Source organism: Crocodylus porosus, unplaced genomic scaffold (genome assembly GCF_001723895.1).
Source record: "Crocodylus porosus isolate Cpor-Errol unplaced genomic scaffold, CroPor_comp1, whole genome shotgun sequence".
In the NCBI taxonomy this organism is placed as follows: Eukaryota; Metazoa; Chordata; order Crocodylia; family Crocodylidae; genus Crocodylus; species Crocodylus porosus.
The window spans coordinates 198,178,274-198,191,273 of NW_017728906.1; the positions used below are offsets into that span (position 1 = coordinate 198,178,274).

The window sequence follows — 13,000 nt, forward strand, 5'->3', positions numbered from 1 at the left end:
ACGTAGCACTGCCGAGCCTATAAGGATGCTGCAGGTTTTTCCTCCCAAGGTGGAGAACCTTGCATTTTTCGGTGTTGAACACCATCAGGTTCTCGTCTGCCCATTTCACGAGTCTGTCCAGATCCGCCTGGATCGCTCTCCTGTCCTCGGATGTGGCTGCTTTACCCCAGAGTTTGGTGTCGTCGGCGTACGTGGCCAGTCCACTTCTGAGACCAATGTTCACATCATTGATGAAGATGTTAAACAGTAAAGGCCCTAGGACAGAGCCTTGTGGGACCCCACTGGTCAGCGCACCAAGACGATTGTATTCCAGTACACCTAGGGCATGCCTTTGATGATGGGCGCAATGACAGAGTGGTGACCGGGTCTTGCTACTTCTCCAGAGTTGGAAGTTTAAGACCTGCTCCAGGCTCAGGTCAAAGGCTGCCCCCAGTAGACCCCAGTGTAAATGGGTCCTTGGTCATTCTGGTTGGAAACTGAAAAGCAGCCAGTTGTTATACTGGCTACATCCATCCCTCCCTTGTATATGGTAGACTAAGAAACCAGTATGTCTTAGTCAGAGTAGCCTACTGGGATATTAGGCTTGGATGAACCTTTAATATTGCAAATAATGGCCCCTCTTCAACATCAGCAGCCCAAACCCAACCTCACAAAGTCCTACAGTATGCTCTGAAGATCGGTAAACTTGGATTATTTTGGAACAAGTGTGTGTGTGTGTGGGGGGATTCATGGACAGCTCCTGTCCTGTAAATTGTGACTCCATTTAATCACCTCAACTCTGGGACCAGCTCTGCAAGCAGAGATCAGAAGGTTTCACAATCACCCTGTAAAATGCATACTCTTAGCTGTTTTAGAGAGGGGGAAACTCAGGCACAGAGAAAGCCAAGAGATTTTAATCATGGGGCAATAAGCACTAGGCCCCCAGCTAAAACACACAAATCACAAGGCTCCCAAATCTCTTCCTTGCCTCCCCCACCTTTCCTCACATGTTTTTTCTAAACTGGAATAAGGAAAACATGTTCTGTAAACAGAGAGCATCACACGTGACCCATTTCCTGGAGCCATCCCTGCTGTTTGCTCTTGTTGCGAGGAGGAAGGTAGATGGTTTCCCTTGCAGGAAGCCTAGGCAATGGGTTATAAAGAAACGTGCCAAACAATGGAGTAAGTGGCATGATGGGAAGAAAGCAAACAACCGGCAGAGGGGAATCAATGTGTGTTGCCTTGGGGCAGAGGGGAAAACATACTGCACCCTTCAGTCAGTCCAATTCGGGACCTGGCAGCAGCATGATGGATGGGATGTGTTGCAGATGGAGCCCTGACAACAAGGTTAGCCAGAATTTGTCCAGGAAAAGCTCTCAGACATGACACCCTAGCACACCTGCTAGTGCCACTCTGTGTCTAGCCATCCAAGCCACTTTACCCTGAAGTCCCAAAGACAGCTGGCCTGTCACTAGATGTCTCCAAACAATGACTCTGCAAGCAGAGTTTCACCACCTGGGACTTACCCCATGTATTTTTTTAGCCCCAAAAAGAGCTCTGGGAGGAAGCTGCTGAAAGAGTTGTCATGTTTACAAGGAAGTGGGGTGGAGTTTTTTTTTTTTTTTACAAATGAGAGTGGAAGCCACTGATTATACTCAAGAAAAACACTCAACCTCCATATTTGATCTCACCTTCTAGAAAATGGGCATAATGGTACTACTAAAGGCATCATGGCTGACTAGGAATCCTTCCATGTGCTGTTGGATGATGCTGCAGGAACAAAAAAGCTCTGCCATGGGCGCATCTACACATGCACTTTACTGCACATTAGACTAATTTCATGAGCAGTAAAGCATCACTGTCTACACACGGTCTGCAATTAGTGCACAGTAGATTCATTTATTCAGACACAGGCACTATCCTACACTGCAGTAAAGTACAGCACTTAAATGCACATGTAGATGGTGACGTTGGGATTAGATTACTCCAGCCCAGATTAAGCTGGAGTATATTCAGTTGCTTTAATTGCATGTGTAGATGCACCCCCTATTTTGCATATCCTTAACCTCATAATTTTGTTACTTTTTGCTTATCCTTAACCTCATAATTTTTCCTTCTCTGTGTAGTGTCTGACAGAGGGAAATTGTTGGCCAGCCCTTTCTCTGGGTTCCTGTAGCTACAATCTACCAGCTCTGATGCACATTGTAGCTTCATTATGATGATGTGTCACCTAAAACTTTCTGTCTTTTTCTATGGATAACTTTCAACCATAAGCGGTGGTTGAATTCACTGGCAAGTCTCAGCACTCACTATCCATTCCATTTTGCACCCACTATTTCCCTAGGGCACTTAGGACGTGTCTATACAATGCCACCAGCCTATCCCAGCCAGGACATTCCCAAACAGATCCCACTCACCTCATCTCTCATGCATGAAACTCAGTAACAGGCCCGTGCAGCTTTTCTGGTGGCATCCTCAGCGACCGCTTCTAAGCAAGCTGGAGACTGAGATTTCAAGAAAAGCCACAAAGGGATGCTCCCAGCAACCTAAACTGGCATATTCCTAGGTTGGAGCAGGAGAATGAAAGCAGGTGGGTGGGAATATGCTCGGGAACAGCTCATCCAGGTCACACCACAAAGTGTAGTCCAGTGGTTTTCAGCCAAAGTGCTGTGGTACCCTGGGGTGTCGCAAGATCCTTTTATGAGTGCTGCACAATACCATTCAACATGAGCACTTATTGGATGTGCAAGTTGGAGCACAAGATAAACCCAGAGAGCACCAGGGGCCACATGATAGGTTGCATCTTTGACACCCCCAGTGTACATAAACCTTCGCGTGTCCGTCAGTACCTGTGATGGATTCTCAACTTTTACATCCCTACGTGAAAAGGGGAATAACATTTGTAGTGAAGACTTATACAATATGTCCTTTCAACTGTGTATGTTCAATGACCACATTGGAGTCTTGTGTGACTTAATTAGAAAGTGTTTAATATCCTGGGATAAGAGGGTCCATCAGCACAGAAAATATTACCAGTGTTTTATATTTATTTAGTGGCACCAGTCTGCTCGGCTGAAGATGAAGGCAACATAGAAGACTGCTCAGTCCACAGCAGTTCTCATTGAGAACGAGAGGAGTACTAAAGCTAAGTCAGGTCTCTTGGGAGCTGTCTGGCAATGAGCTTTTGAGAAAGTCTGGCTGACAGTCAAACAAACAGATAGGATAAACCACAGTGGGAAACCCAGGGAAGTGTTCTGCTTTCCTTGCCATCAACCATATTCTCCTGTACCTGCTCGAGTGGGTCAGATGGGGGGTGATTGAGGCATTTGCACTAAACTTAGCAATGGACCAGTGAGTTCTGGTTTTGGTCAATCCATCTGATTATACACATGCATTCCTGTGCTGGGCACTGGTTTGCAACCTCTTGCATAGACTTGCCACTCTGCTTAGTTGGAAATCTAATTAGAATTGCTTTTCCCTACTGACAGACTGTGACTTCAGACTAACATGGCTAACTCTCTCTCTTTTCCCTGCAGAGCCATGAAACCGTACATTTTACTCTTCCTGGCAGTGGTGAATAAAGGCATCTCTACCTATCGGCCCACGGAAGAGTCACCCTGTAAAATGGTAAGCGTTTATCCAAGAGCCATCATCTTCTTCAAGTCTCTCTCAATGTATCAGTGATATAGTATTATGCAAGCCATTTCCAAGGAGAAATCTCACTATAAAGATGCTTTGTAATGATACCCCCCTTGCTCCTAAGAGTTTCAGTGTAACTGTGGGGAGAAATATGAAGGGAGGGAAAAAGGAAGGATTTTTATCCCCAAATTGGAGATGGGACTCGAGGCACAGAAATGTCGATAGTTGACTCTCTCAAGTTCAGGGGAAACCCATGGCTGACTGAGGATGAGAACCCAGGTCTCCTAAATCCCACTGTCCTAGCCATAAAGCCAGCCTTTCTTCCAGAAACACCTTATTTAAATGCAGAAACAGTGACAGTGAACCTGAGGCTGATTTCATGCCAGCTTATCACTGATTTCACGTCTTCCCGATTTACACCGGAGTGAGACTGGATTCACACCCACTCACGCAACCTCCGACTCCAGAGCAGAATTTGGCCCAGAGATTTTTTTATTTTACCGTATTATCTCACATACAGCACCCATTTCCCCCCAACAACCAGCTGCTAGAAATTGTAGTGCATGTTATATGTGAGCAATACAGTAAAGCAGTTTCTGCTACTTAGCAGGGAAGAGCTAAAGTAAAAACTGCATGCAACTCGCAGGGGGCAGAACAACGAGGAGGCTCCGTTCCCTCACTGCTCCTACTCAGCTACTTACTTCAAGGAAAGATGGTTTTGCAAGGCAGAACAAAGGGAAAAACAGAAGGTGCATAGTTTGTCCTGTAGCACATCGTGTGTGAGAAAATATGGTCATCATCACAGAAACAAGAACAGAAAAAGTATTCAGAGAAGAACACGCTCCCCACTCAGTCTCTTCCCTATCCAGCCGACAGTAAAGGCCATTTAAAAATACTTATCTATTTTTTTTTTAATGTGGAAGCTGTTCAGTACGTATCCCAAAGAATGTCCAAAACAGGGAAAAAAAATAATATGTTGGCTGCACAGATCTCCCCTATGGGACTCATTCCTTTCCTGCCCACCCTGCTGAATCAAGGCACTTCCTGAATTCCAGGGAAATTAAGGGCTAGTATATAAAAAGAACATGGGAAGGTGACTGGCTAGCTCGATTCACTGGCTAGAGTGGAAGAAATGACGAAACTGTTGTAAACAGGACAGTTTCAGTCCCGTACATTATTGAGACGTGCCATAATCTAACAAAGCTCATGCCCTCTCCCTGCTGTGGTGGGTTGTAGATCTGCTGCTTCCTTGAGAAGTAAACATGTGCTTATTTCTGCAGCTCTGCTATAAACTGCAGTCAGCTGTGCAGGCAAAGGAAGAGTCCAAGAAATTTCTCATCCGTTTTGGTTAACCGGGATCAATTCCATGCAGACAAAACACTCAGTCCGGTCAGTGGTTCAGATCCCAGCGGGGGAAACTGACACGGCACTGCTCATTTCAGTGGCGTGAAACTGACCGGCCTCGGCTCATGGGGCGTCCCAGCAAGACAGCGTCACCGAATCAACTTAAATAGAGAAAGTTATTGGAAGTCCCTAATGTGTCACTGTTTGATTTTTGCATCATGGTCTTACAAGGTACTTTTCTGGTGGTGACACCTTTCAAAGAAAGAAGGGTCATAATTGGAGTCTTATTATTCAAACGCCCCTGAGGACTGATGGTTTATAAAACCCAGACCCGACTCTGAGTCACCGCTGGTTTTGGTTTTACTAAACCAAAACCAACCCCTCAAATCACCTGTCAGCTAGTGTCACTCAGAGTTAGTAAACGCTAGATGAGGACTGGGGCCAAAACCGAGCACTCAAACGCTGGTGCTGCGGATAAATAGAGCAGGAGCCCAACCATCCTATCAGTCACGTTTGGGGAGAGGGAGGAGATGACCATTTCTACCTAGAGCCAAGAGCAGAATTTGAATCCAAAGACAGATCCAAACCTTCCCCGAGCTCCAGTCATTGAACCAATTTTTATCTACCGCACGAATGCAGATCAAATGCCAGAGGGAGCAAAGAGCTTTTGCGGTGTTAGCACTGCCTGGCAATGCATGTTAATACCCACAAGAAAGGGGCTGGCAGAGCTCCCGGTGCTCAGGCTATGGGGTTATCAAAGATCAGGGAGACAGAGAGAAGGTGTGTCTGCTCCTGCACACTCTCTCTCAGTCAATTTATGCCGCACACTCACTTCAACTTTCCCTCCTTTTCTGTCTGCTTGGGATAAGATGCAAGAGTTTAGTATGGGTGAGATATTCATCCGTTCTGTGCACTGGGTAGACATGAGTGCCGAAAGCAGGGAATAGGACAGTGGGTACAGGGGGGGACGGCAGGCGAAAAGAATGATGGAGTCACGGAAAGGAAAGCTACAGAGGAAATGAATGATAGGCAAGAGCAGTGGGGTCACAGCAGGTGTAGATCTTAGCATGGAGACTCCTGGGTTGCAGTTAATAGGGTCCACCCCTGCAATTCTGGGTGATCTGGGCTTAGCCCGGTTCTTCTTGAAGTTAAATGGGACGGCTCCAGCTGATGTCAATAGGAGCTGGATCAGGCGGTGGGGTGCTCAACACTTGTCGAGATCTGGTCCTTCAGGAGGGCAGGACCTTTGCCTGAGGCTACAAAAATGTGAGCATCTTTCTGGCTCGTGGTAACTTCACCCATTTTTGCCTCCCCCTTGTCAAGCTGAAGGAAACCAAACCTCCTGGTTAGCCCAGCTGCTTGCCTGCTGGCTTCTTAGGGACTGTGGGCTGAGCCCATTTCTGTTCATAGTTCAGCTTAAGACGAGCAATTCGATAGTCTCCTTGCAGGAAGGAGCTAATGGCTCAGGGAAGCCAGTCTGAGCTGTGATTGGATTTGTGTGGACCAGAAAGTTCACATTTCAATGTGCAGGCTGCTCGGGAGCTCTCAGACAGCTTTATCGCAAGGGAAGCATCCTGCAGCAGCCCACGAATATCTGGAGTTCAGATATGGAAGAGCAGCCTCTTTTGTCTGGCATGTTTATGACACAGCACACATCCGGAGATGCGTACTCTCCATTACTCGCATGGTTATGTGATTCATAAAACACTGCCCAGCATCTCCTAAATAGTCCTGCCGTTCCTCCACCCAGGGGTTTTTGTGAAACAGATGTTTAGAGAAGGAATTAAAAAAAAAAAAGAAAAACCCTTCTGAAGTCCTAATACCAGACCTTGCTTCACAAGCTCAGACTCTAAGGATCTAACATTCAATATAAGATTCAACAAGCACGTTTCCTACCTCTCTGTAACAAATAGATGATCCAGTCACCCAGGTACCTAGATAGGTGCTGCTGATTCGATGTTTGCTAAACATTTTGCTCTTTGTTTCTAATCTTTCTGGTAGGCATTACATTTTAACAACATGTACGACCATATGCTTACACAAAGCCTTTTAGCCTGATGCTCCCAAAAGTTCCTTATAACCTGCAGTTCAGTTCTGGCCCTGCATACATGCTCACAACTCCTTTCAATTACAAACAAACCCACGCAAGGGAAAAGTTTGAGTGCTCAAATTTACCTGCAGCTGAAAGGCAACCCGTAGAAGGCCACATCCCTCAAACATCACAACATATCCCCCAGCCACAGTGCAGACGAGCTCCTCGCATCCCATTTCCCCATTGCATTGTTTTTGCTCCACCCAGGGCTGTATATGCCAGTGGTCATGGTGCCAAAAGGAAGAAACTGCTGCCTTGGAGCAATACAAGCAGAGAGGAACAGGGAACTGGACAAACTCGAGTGAGTTCAGAGATGTTGTGGTAGCTGGAGACCTTTAGTTCAACAGGTGCTGCTGCATAGCTATGCAATGAGTAAGGGAAAATGCAAATATCTGAGGGGTGAGAGCCCAGCTTCTAATGATATGGGGCTGATCTGCTTTCTCCCAAAGAGGAGTCCTTCACTTGGAGAGTACTCTCGCTGAAGTCAGTGGAATCAGTCCTTGAGGCCCAAGAATAAAACCAACAAAACTTGAATGAAAGATTTGCTAGCCGATGTATATGGTGGGAGCCTCGTCGCATACGGCCTTTAAAACTAGACCCTATCAACCTCTGATTTTCATTATAATAGATCTGAAGGCTCTAAGGACACAATTCTCCTCTCCCATAGGGTTCATCTCCATTGGGAAATCAACAGGCACATCGTGTATATTAATTCCTCCTATGTGGACGCGACTTTATTCTGGTGTCACTCCATTCAAAAGAGATTACAATCCGCCTCGAGAAAAATCAGAAATAAATGTAACCATGAGCCGAGAAAGGGAATAGAAAACCGAGACTGATTTCTACGTGCTTTACAGCTGATGCAGAGCTATTGAACTTCCCATAGCTGATAACTAACGCTCCCTTTTTTTCTCATCTCTGCAGGTGGACATGGAGGCAATCTGTCACAGCAAAGATCTTCACCTTATCCCTCCTGAGCTCCATCCCAACGTAAAAAAAATAGATTTTTCTGGAAATCAGATACAAAATATCCCTTTAAAGCCACTGTCATTTTATACATCGCTGCAGCATTTGGATTTAAACTCCAATCAAATCAGTTTTATTGAACAGGGAGTGTTCGCACACATGGCAAGCTTGGTGGAGATAAATTTAGCCCACAATCGATTGGATAGGTTTATTCAGCACCGAACGCGAGGGGTTGGCCTTCTACCCAACGTTGTCACATTGGACTTGTCCCACAATAGCCTTTACAATGGGATGACTGAGTATTTCACACACGAAGCACCATCACTACAGTACCTTTCCTTGGCAGAAAATAGCATTACATTGATATCACGCAGGACATTTCAGGGGTCTCCCGCTCTTGTCGAGGTTGACCTCCACAGCAACATCATCATGGAAATAGAAGAAGGTGCTTTTGAAGCTCTAGTGAATCTCTCCAAACTCAATCTCTCCATGAACTCCATCACCTGCATTGCTGACTTCAGCCTCAGGCAGCTGCAAATATTGGACCTTACTAGGAACAGCATAGAGTCTTTTCACACCACGGAGTCAGAGGAAGAATTTAATCTGACGTGGCTGGATCTTAGTGAGAACAAGCTCATGTACTTCCCAACTTTCCCCCAGGTGAACAAGCTGGTGTTTCTAAATTTATCTAAGAATTTAATTCAGCTTTCTGCAGAATCCCCTCGTGACAATATGGACTATATGGAAAGAGATTGGCTGGAAGCTCCTTTTCATATTCTGGATCAGAACCAACACAGAAATAAAAGTTCTCTGTATCTATCCCAGCTTTCCTATTTAGACTTAAGTTATAATGAGATCAAATCCATCCCAACTGAATTTTTTGACTCGATGTTCTCTCTCCAGCTTCTCAATCTCAGTAAAAACTGCCTCCAGGCTTTCTCTGTAAACCACGACAGTGCATTAATCTCACTAACTGTTCTTGATTTAAGCTTCAACGCTCTGCAGAACCTTTTCCTAGATGCCAGCACATTGCTCGATTTACAAGAGCTCTACATTCAAAGCAACCACCTTCAAGCCTTGCCATTCGATATCTTCGCAAGGCTGCCCAGGATCAAACTGCTTAATCTCCAGAATAATAATATTAGCCTTTGCACCATGTATTCAGGATTAGTTAAACAAAGGCTTACCGGTGAGGAAAATGGCTGTATATCGTTTGTTGATTATCCTACTCTTCAGTACTTATACCTAGCTGACAACATGTTGAGAAGCCTACCAAAATATACTTTCTATAAGACTTCATTAGTTGTCTTGGATCTCTCTATAAACCCGGGGCTGAAAATAGAGGCTAAGGCATTATCAGGACTGGAAAATTCGCTTGAATATTTGCAATTACATGGCAACAGCATAACAGACTTAAATATCGACCTGCCTTATTTTAGTGTCCTGAAATATTTAAATCTCTCAGAAAATCAGCTGAGCTGGTTACCGAAGTGGGGCAGAGATGCTTCTTTGGAAGTTCTGGATCTCCGGAACAACAGGTTTAGTACGCTGGAGAAAAGTAATATTTTGGCTTTAGAGCCTTCTCTAAGGAGCTTGTACCTTTCTGGGAACCCACTGAGCTGCTGTGAAAATGTCTGGCTCTCTGCCATGATCCAGAATAAAAATGTCGAGATCCCCAATGTAGAACAGATAACGTGCCAGTACTCCAAGAGCTTTGGCTTCCAAGAAGAAATATCCATTAGCAACATAAAACCACAAGACTGTGAAAAAGAGGATCTCAAGAAAATTAACTTGCTCATTATACTAACGTTTGCATTGGTGTTGTTAGTAATCATCATTGGAGTGTGCTCGTTTTGTTGGTTCCGCAGAGAAAGGTTTGGCCAGCAATTTAAAGCATAGCTCATGGACTAATGTAGTGACAATCAAATCAGGTGCTGCGCTACAGTGTGCAGAAATGAAGGGAAACATTTCTTGGTTTTGCTGTCAACTATGGACGTTAAAGGCTATTTCCATTCTGCTCTCAGCTGCACCAGTATCATTGCTTAGGGTTGCAATGTCCTAGCGTCTGGGAGGAGAATTTGTTATATTTTGCACTTGTTCCAAGCTGAAACAGAACTGTGAAAATGCATATGTAAAACTCTGCTTGCATGAGGTTTTTTTGATCTTAAAAAAAAATGCCTGGGGCCCTATAAAACTGTCGCTGAAACTCAAAGCACAGTCTTTGGCTATCCCTAGATACTTGATCTTTGCAAACATTCTTATCATGGTTTAAAGTCACTTTTTTGGTGACAGTAGGTGGACCAATGACTCACACCCCAGGCGTGATAAGTCCTTGTGCACTGTCTTAACAAACCCGTGTGTTTTGACAAATCATACCACTTGGATCCAAGTGCTGTTTTGTCACAATTTCAAAGGAGGTAAAACCACGGGAGGCAAGACCAGTGAGAACTAGAGCTGGCTCTAGCCATTTCACTGCTTTGAGCAAAATAAATGTTCCCTAATCACATAAATAACCAGGCTAAACAGCTAGAAACCACTGATCACTAGAAATGCCTCCCCTTCAATTATGTCACCCTGAGCAGCTGCCCAGTTTGTCCACAGTTTGGGTCTGCCCACACAAATACCAATATGTGATTTTTTGCTCTTCCATGTCGACCACAGATTTTCCATTCAGTACAAAGCAACAGTGGGAAGCTAGGGATCTCAGGAACAAAAAGTCAGTGGAGCTCAGGACTGCCACTTTGATACAAAGAAATAGTTCCCAGTGTTTTTAGGGATCAAAAGGCCGTCTCATCCCAAAAACTATAGGCCTCTATTGCTTGAGTTAAGGAAATCCCAACCAGATAGTACAGGGATGTCAATCTTACCCCATGCCCTAGGCTGGGTCTGGACTGTGGGGCTCCTTTATGGGCTGGATCCAGGGGCCAACACAAGCATCCATAGCAGTGGGACAAGCGGCAATGGGACAAGCGGTGACGTGTCACCGTGGAGGCAGCTCAAGTGGTGGTAGCAGCAGGACAAGTGCTTATATGTTAACTGGCCACAGGGCAAGTGGGGCTGCATCAGCACAGCCCTCGCTCACCTGCCCACTGCCAAGGGTCATGTCTGACACCCCTGAGTAGACACGAGGCAGTTACAGTCCCTGGGGCTACTCAGGAAAGGAGGACATGATTACATACGGTAAGCAGCGTCTATAATGCCTCCTAGAAATTGTGCAGAAATCTGCACTGACGCCAGTTCCACCGTTCAGCTCAGAGGGGAGACATTTGTCCAGAGAGTGCAATAGGTATTTTACTGGCTTTTACATGAAGAAATTCATTTCTTTGGAGACGCTTGTCAAAATCTTTCCCAGAGGATGAATTTCAAGCGGCAAATAATCATACCTAACTATTTGTATTTGTACAAACACACAGCCATTTCAAACTCCCTGTGAACAGTTCCACTTTGGTGCATGAAAATAAGGTCAAAGAAAGGGGCTGGGGCTGGAGGACTGAGCCTATACACCAGGACTCAGGCAGTAAAATGAACTCGGCAAGCCCCAAACCTAAAGGATGTATTAGGGGGACACACAAGTCTACTCTACTAGGCTATCCAGGCCATGTGGTGGCAGAGTGGTGGAAGTGTCTCACGATGGCTTCAAAGATGTAGAGTTGAGCTTCTCTCTGGACTCATACTAAGAGTTTCATAATGAGATTTATAGATGTTAGGGGCTGGAAAGGACCTTACAAAATCAGTGGGTCCAGCCCCCCCGCACTTGTGCAGGGAAGACAACTGGGTTCAGATGTTGTCCCCACCTAATCCAGCTACAAATGAATACCTAGTCGTTTGGGCTCCGGAGTCAAAAATGGCTATATATGAAGGCTAGCCCCATCCACTCACCTTGAATACCAGTGGCTACAGAAACTATTTTGCCCTTAAATCACACTAGCCTAATGAGCTGTTAGGCTTGGATGAACCTTTGACTACTTTTTGCTTAGACTGTCCAATTCATCACCACCTGATGGAAAGAAAGACATAGCCACCAAAAGCTTGAACAAACTCCAGCTGAAGCTCACTGATCTCTACAGGAGAGGGACCAAGCCCCAAGATTTCAATTATGTGCGAATGCCAAGAGTCAGACTTTACAGTGCATGATATCCAAATGCTCACATAGCATAACAGGGGTGTCAAACTCATCCATGCCTGGACTGGATCTGCCTGGTGATTTGGATGAGGCAACAGTGGCGGAGCACGTGGCAGCGACAGCTTCAGGGGTTAATGCAGCTGTTCTTCACCCCCTGCTGCTGACATGCTTCTCAAACAGGGCTCCTTGCCCCAGATTTGGGTGGCCGGCTCCACTCCCACTTGCCCAGAAATCCCAGCCCCCCTATGAGCTACATGACACATCTCCGCAGGCTGCAAGTTTGAACCCTTGATCTAATGCAAACCTACTGGGTAAGAAACTCCGAATTAAGTTGCTGCTCTAGTCTGTTTTTGGTGGGTCCTCCCCACTCCCACCCCCACCCAGCTACCGAATGTCAAAACTAGCACACTACAAATAATTGTATAGTCATGTTTCGGAAGTAATTCTGTAAGAAAATGACTTGTAGCATTCATTGTTGAGATTTTGTAAAACAGACGCACCTTCCAACTCTGTAAAATGCACAGACATGAGTATATTAAAGCACCGGTTTGGACTACTCCGGACTTAAACATCCATGCTGTGGTGTTTATTTGGGGAATGTGGATTGCAGCTTCCTGCTGTACATTGTATCCTGGGGTAGAGGTAGCTGCTCCATAATTAAGGTAAGAAGTGGCCATTGTAAAGCGGAACTGCGAACCAACTTGGGTTTAGCAAATTAATTTCTCCTGGAAAGCACCAGGGTGGAGGCCTGAACTGAAGTCTGTTGAAGTATATAGAAAGGCTTCTGTTGGAAGGGGCCTTTATTCCTCAGGGGGACTGTTGGGATGACCATGAAAACCAAATTCCAGCCTGACACC

At 45.4% G+C, this 13,000-nt stretch overlaps 1 protein-coding gene and 1 long non-coding RNA gene across 3 annotated transcripts in view; one reads left to right on the forward strand and one right to left on the reverse strand.

Annotated features, from left to right (window-relative positions):
* The window catches only part of LOC109306847, a 16,064-nt gene extending 14,636 nt beyond the window's left edge, over positions 1–1,428 (reverse strand). Inside the window, exon 1 of the long non-coding RNA XR_002100127.1 lies at positions 1,416–1,428. This is a non-coding gene — a long non-coding RNA (uncharacterized LOC109306847). The remainder of the gene's footprint in view (positions 1–1,415) is intronic.
* The window catches only part of LRRC32 (leucine rich repeat containing 32), a 20,961-nt gene extending 8,245 nt beyond the window's left edge, over positions 1–12,716 (forward strand). For both annotated transcript variants that reach the window (XM_019530460.1, XM_019530462.1), the window contains exons 2-3: positions 3,516–3,606; positions 7,979–12,716. In XM_019530460.1, coding sequence (XP_019386005.1) covers positions 3,520–3,606; positions 7,979–9,919 — 2,028 coding nt within the window. In that variant the 5' untranslated portion in view covers positions 3,516–3,519 and the 3' untranslated portion in view covers positions 9,920–12,716. The remainder of the gene's footprint in view (positions 1–3,515; positions 3,607–7,978) is intronic.
* The last annotated feature ends 284 nt before the right edge of the window (positions 12,717–13,000 follow it).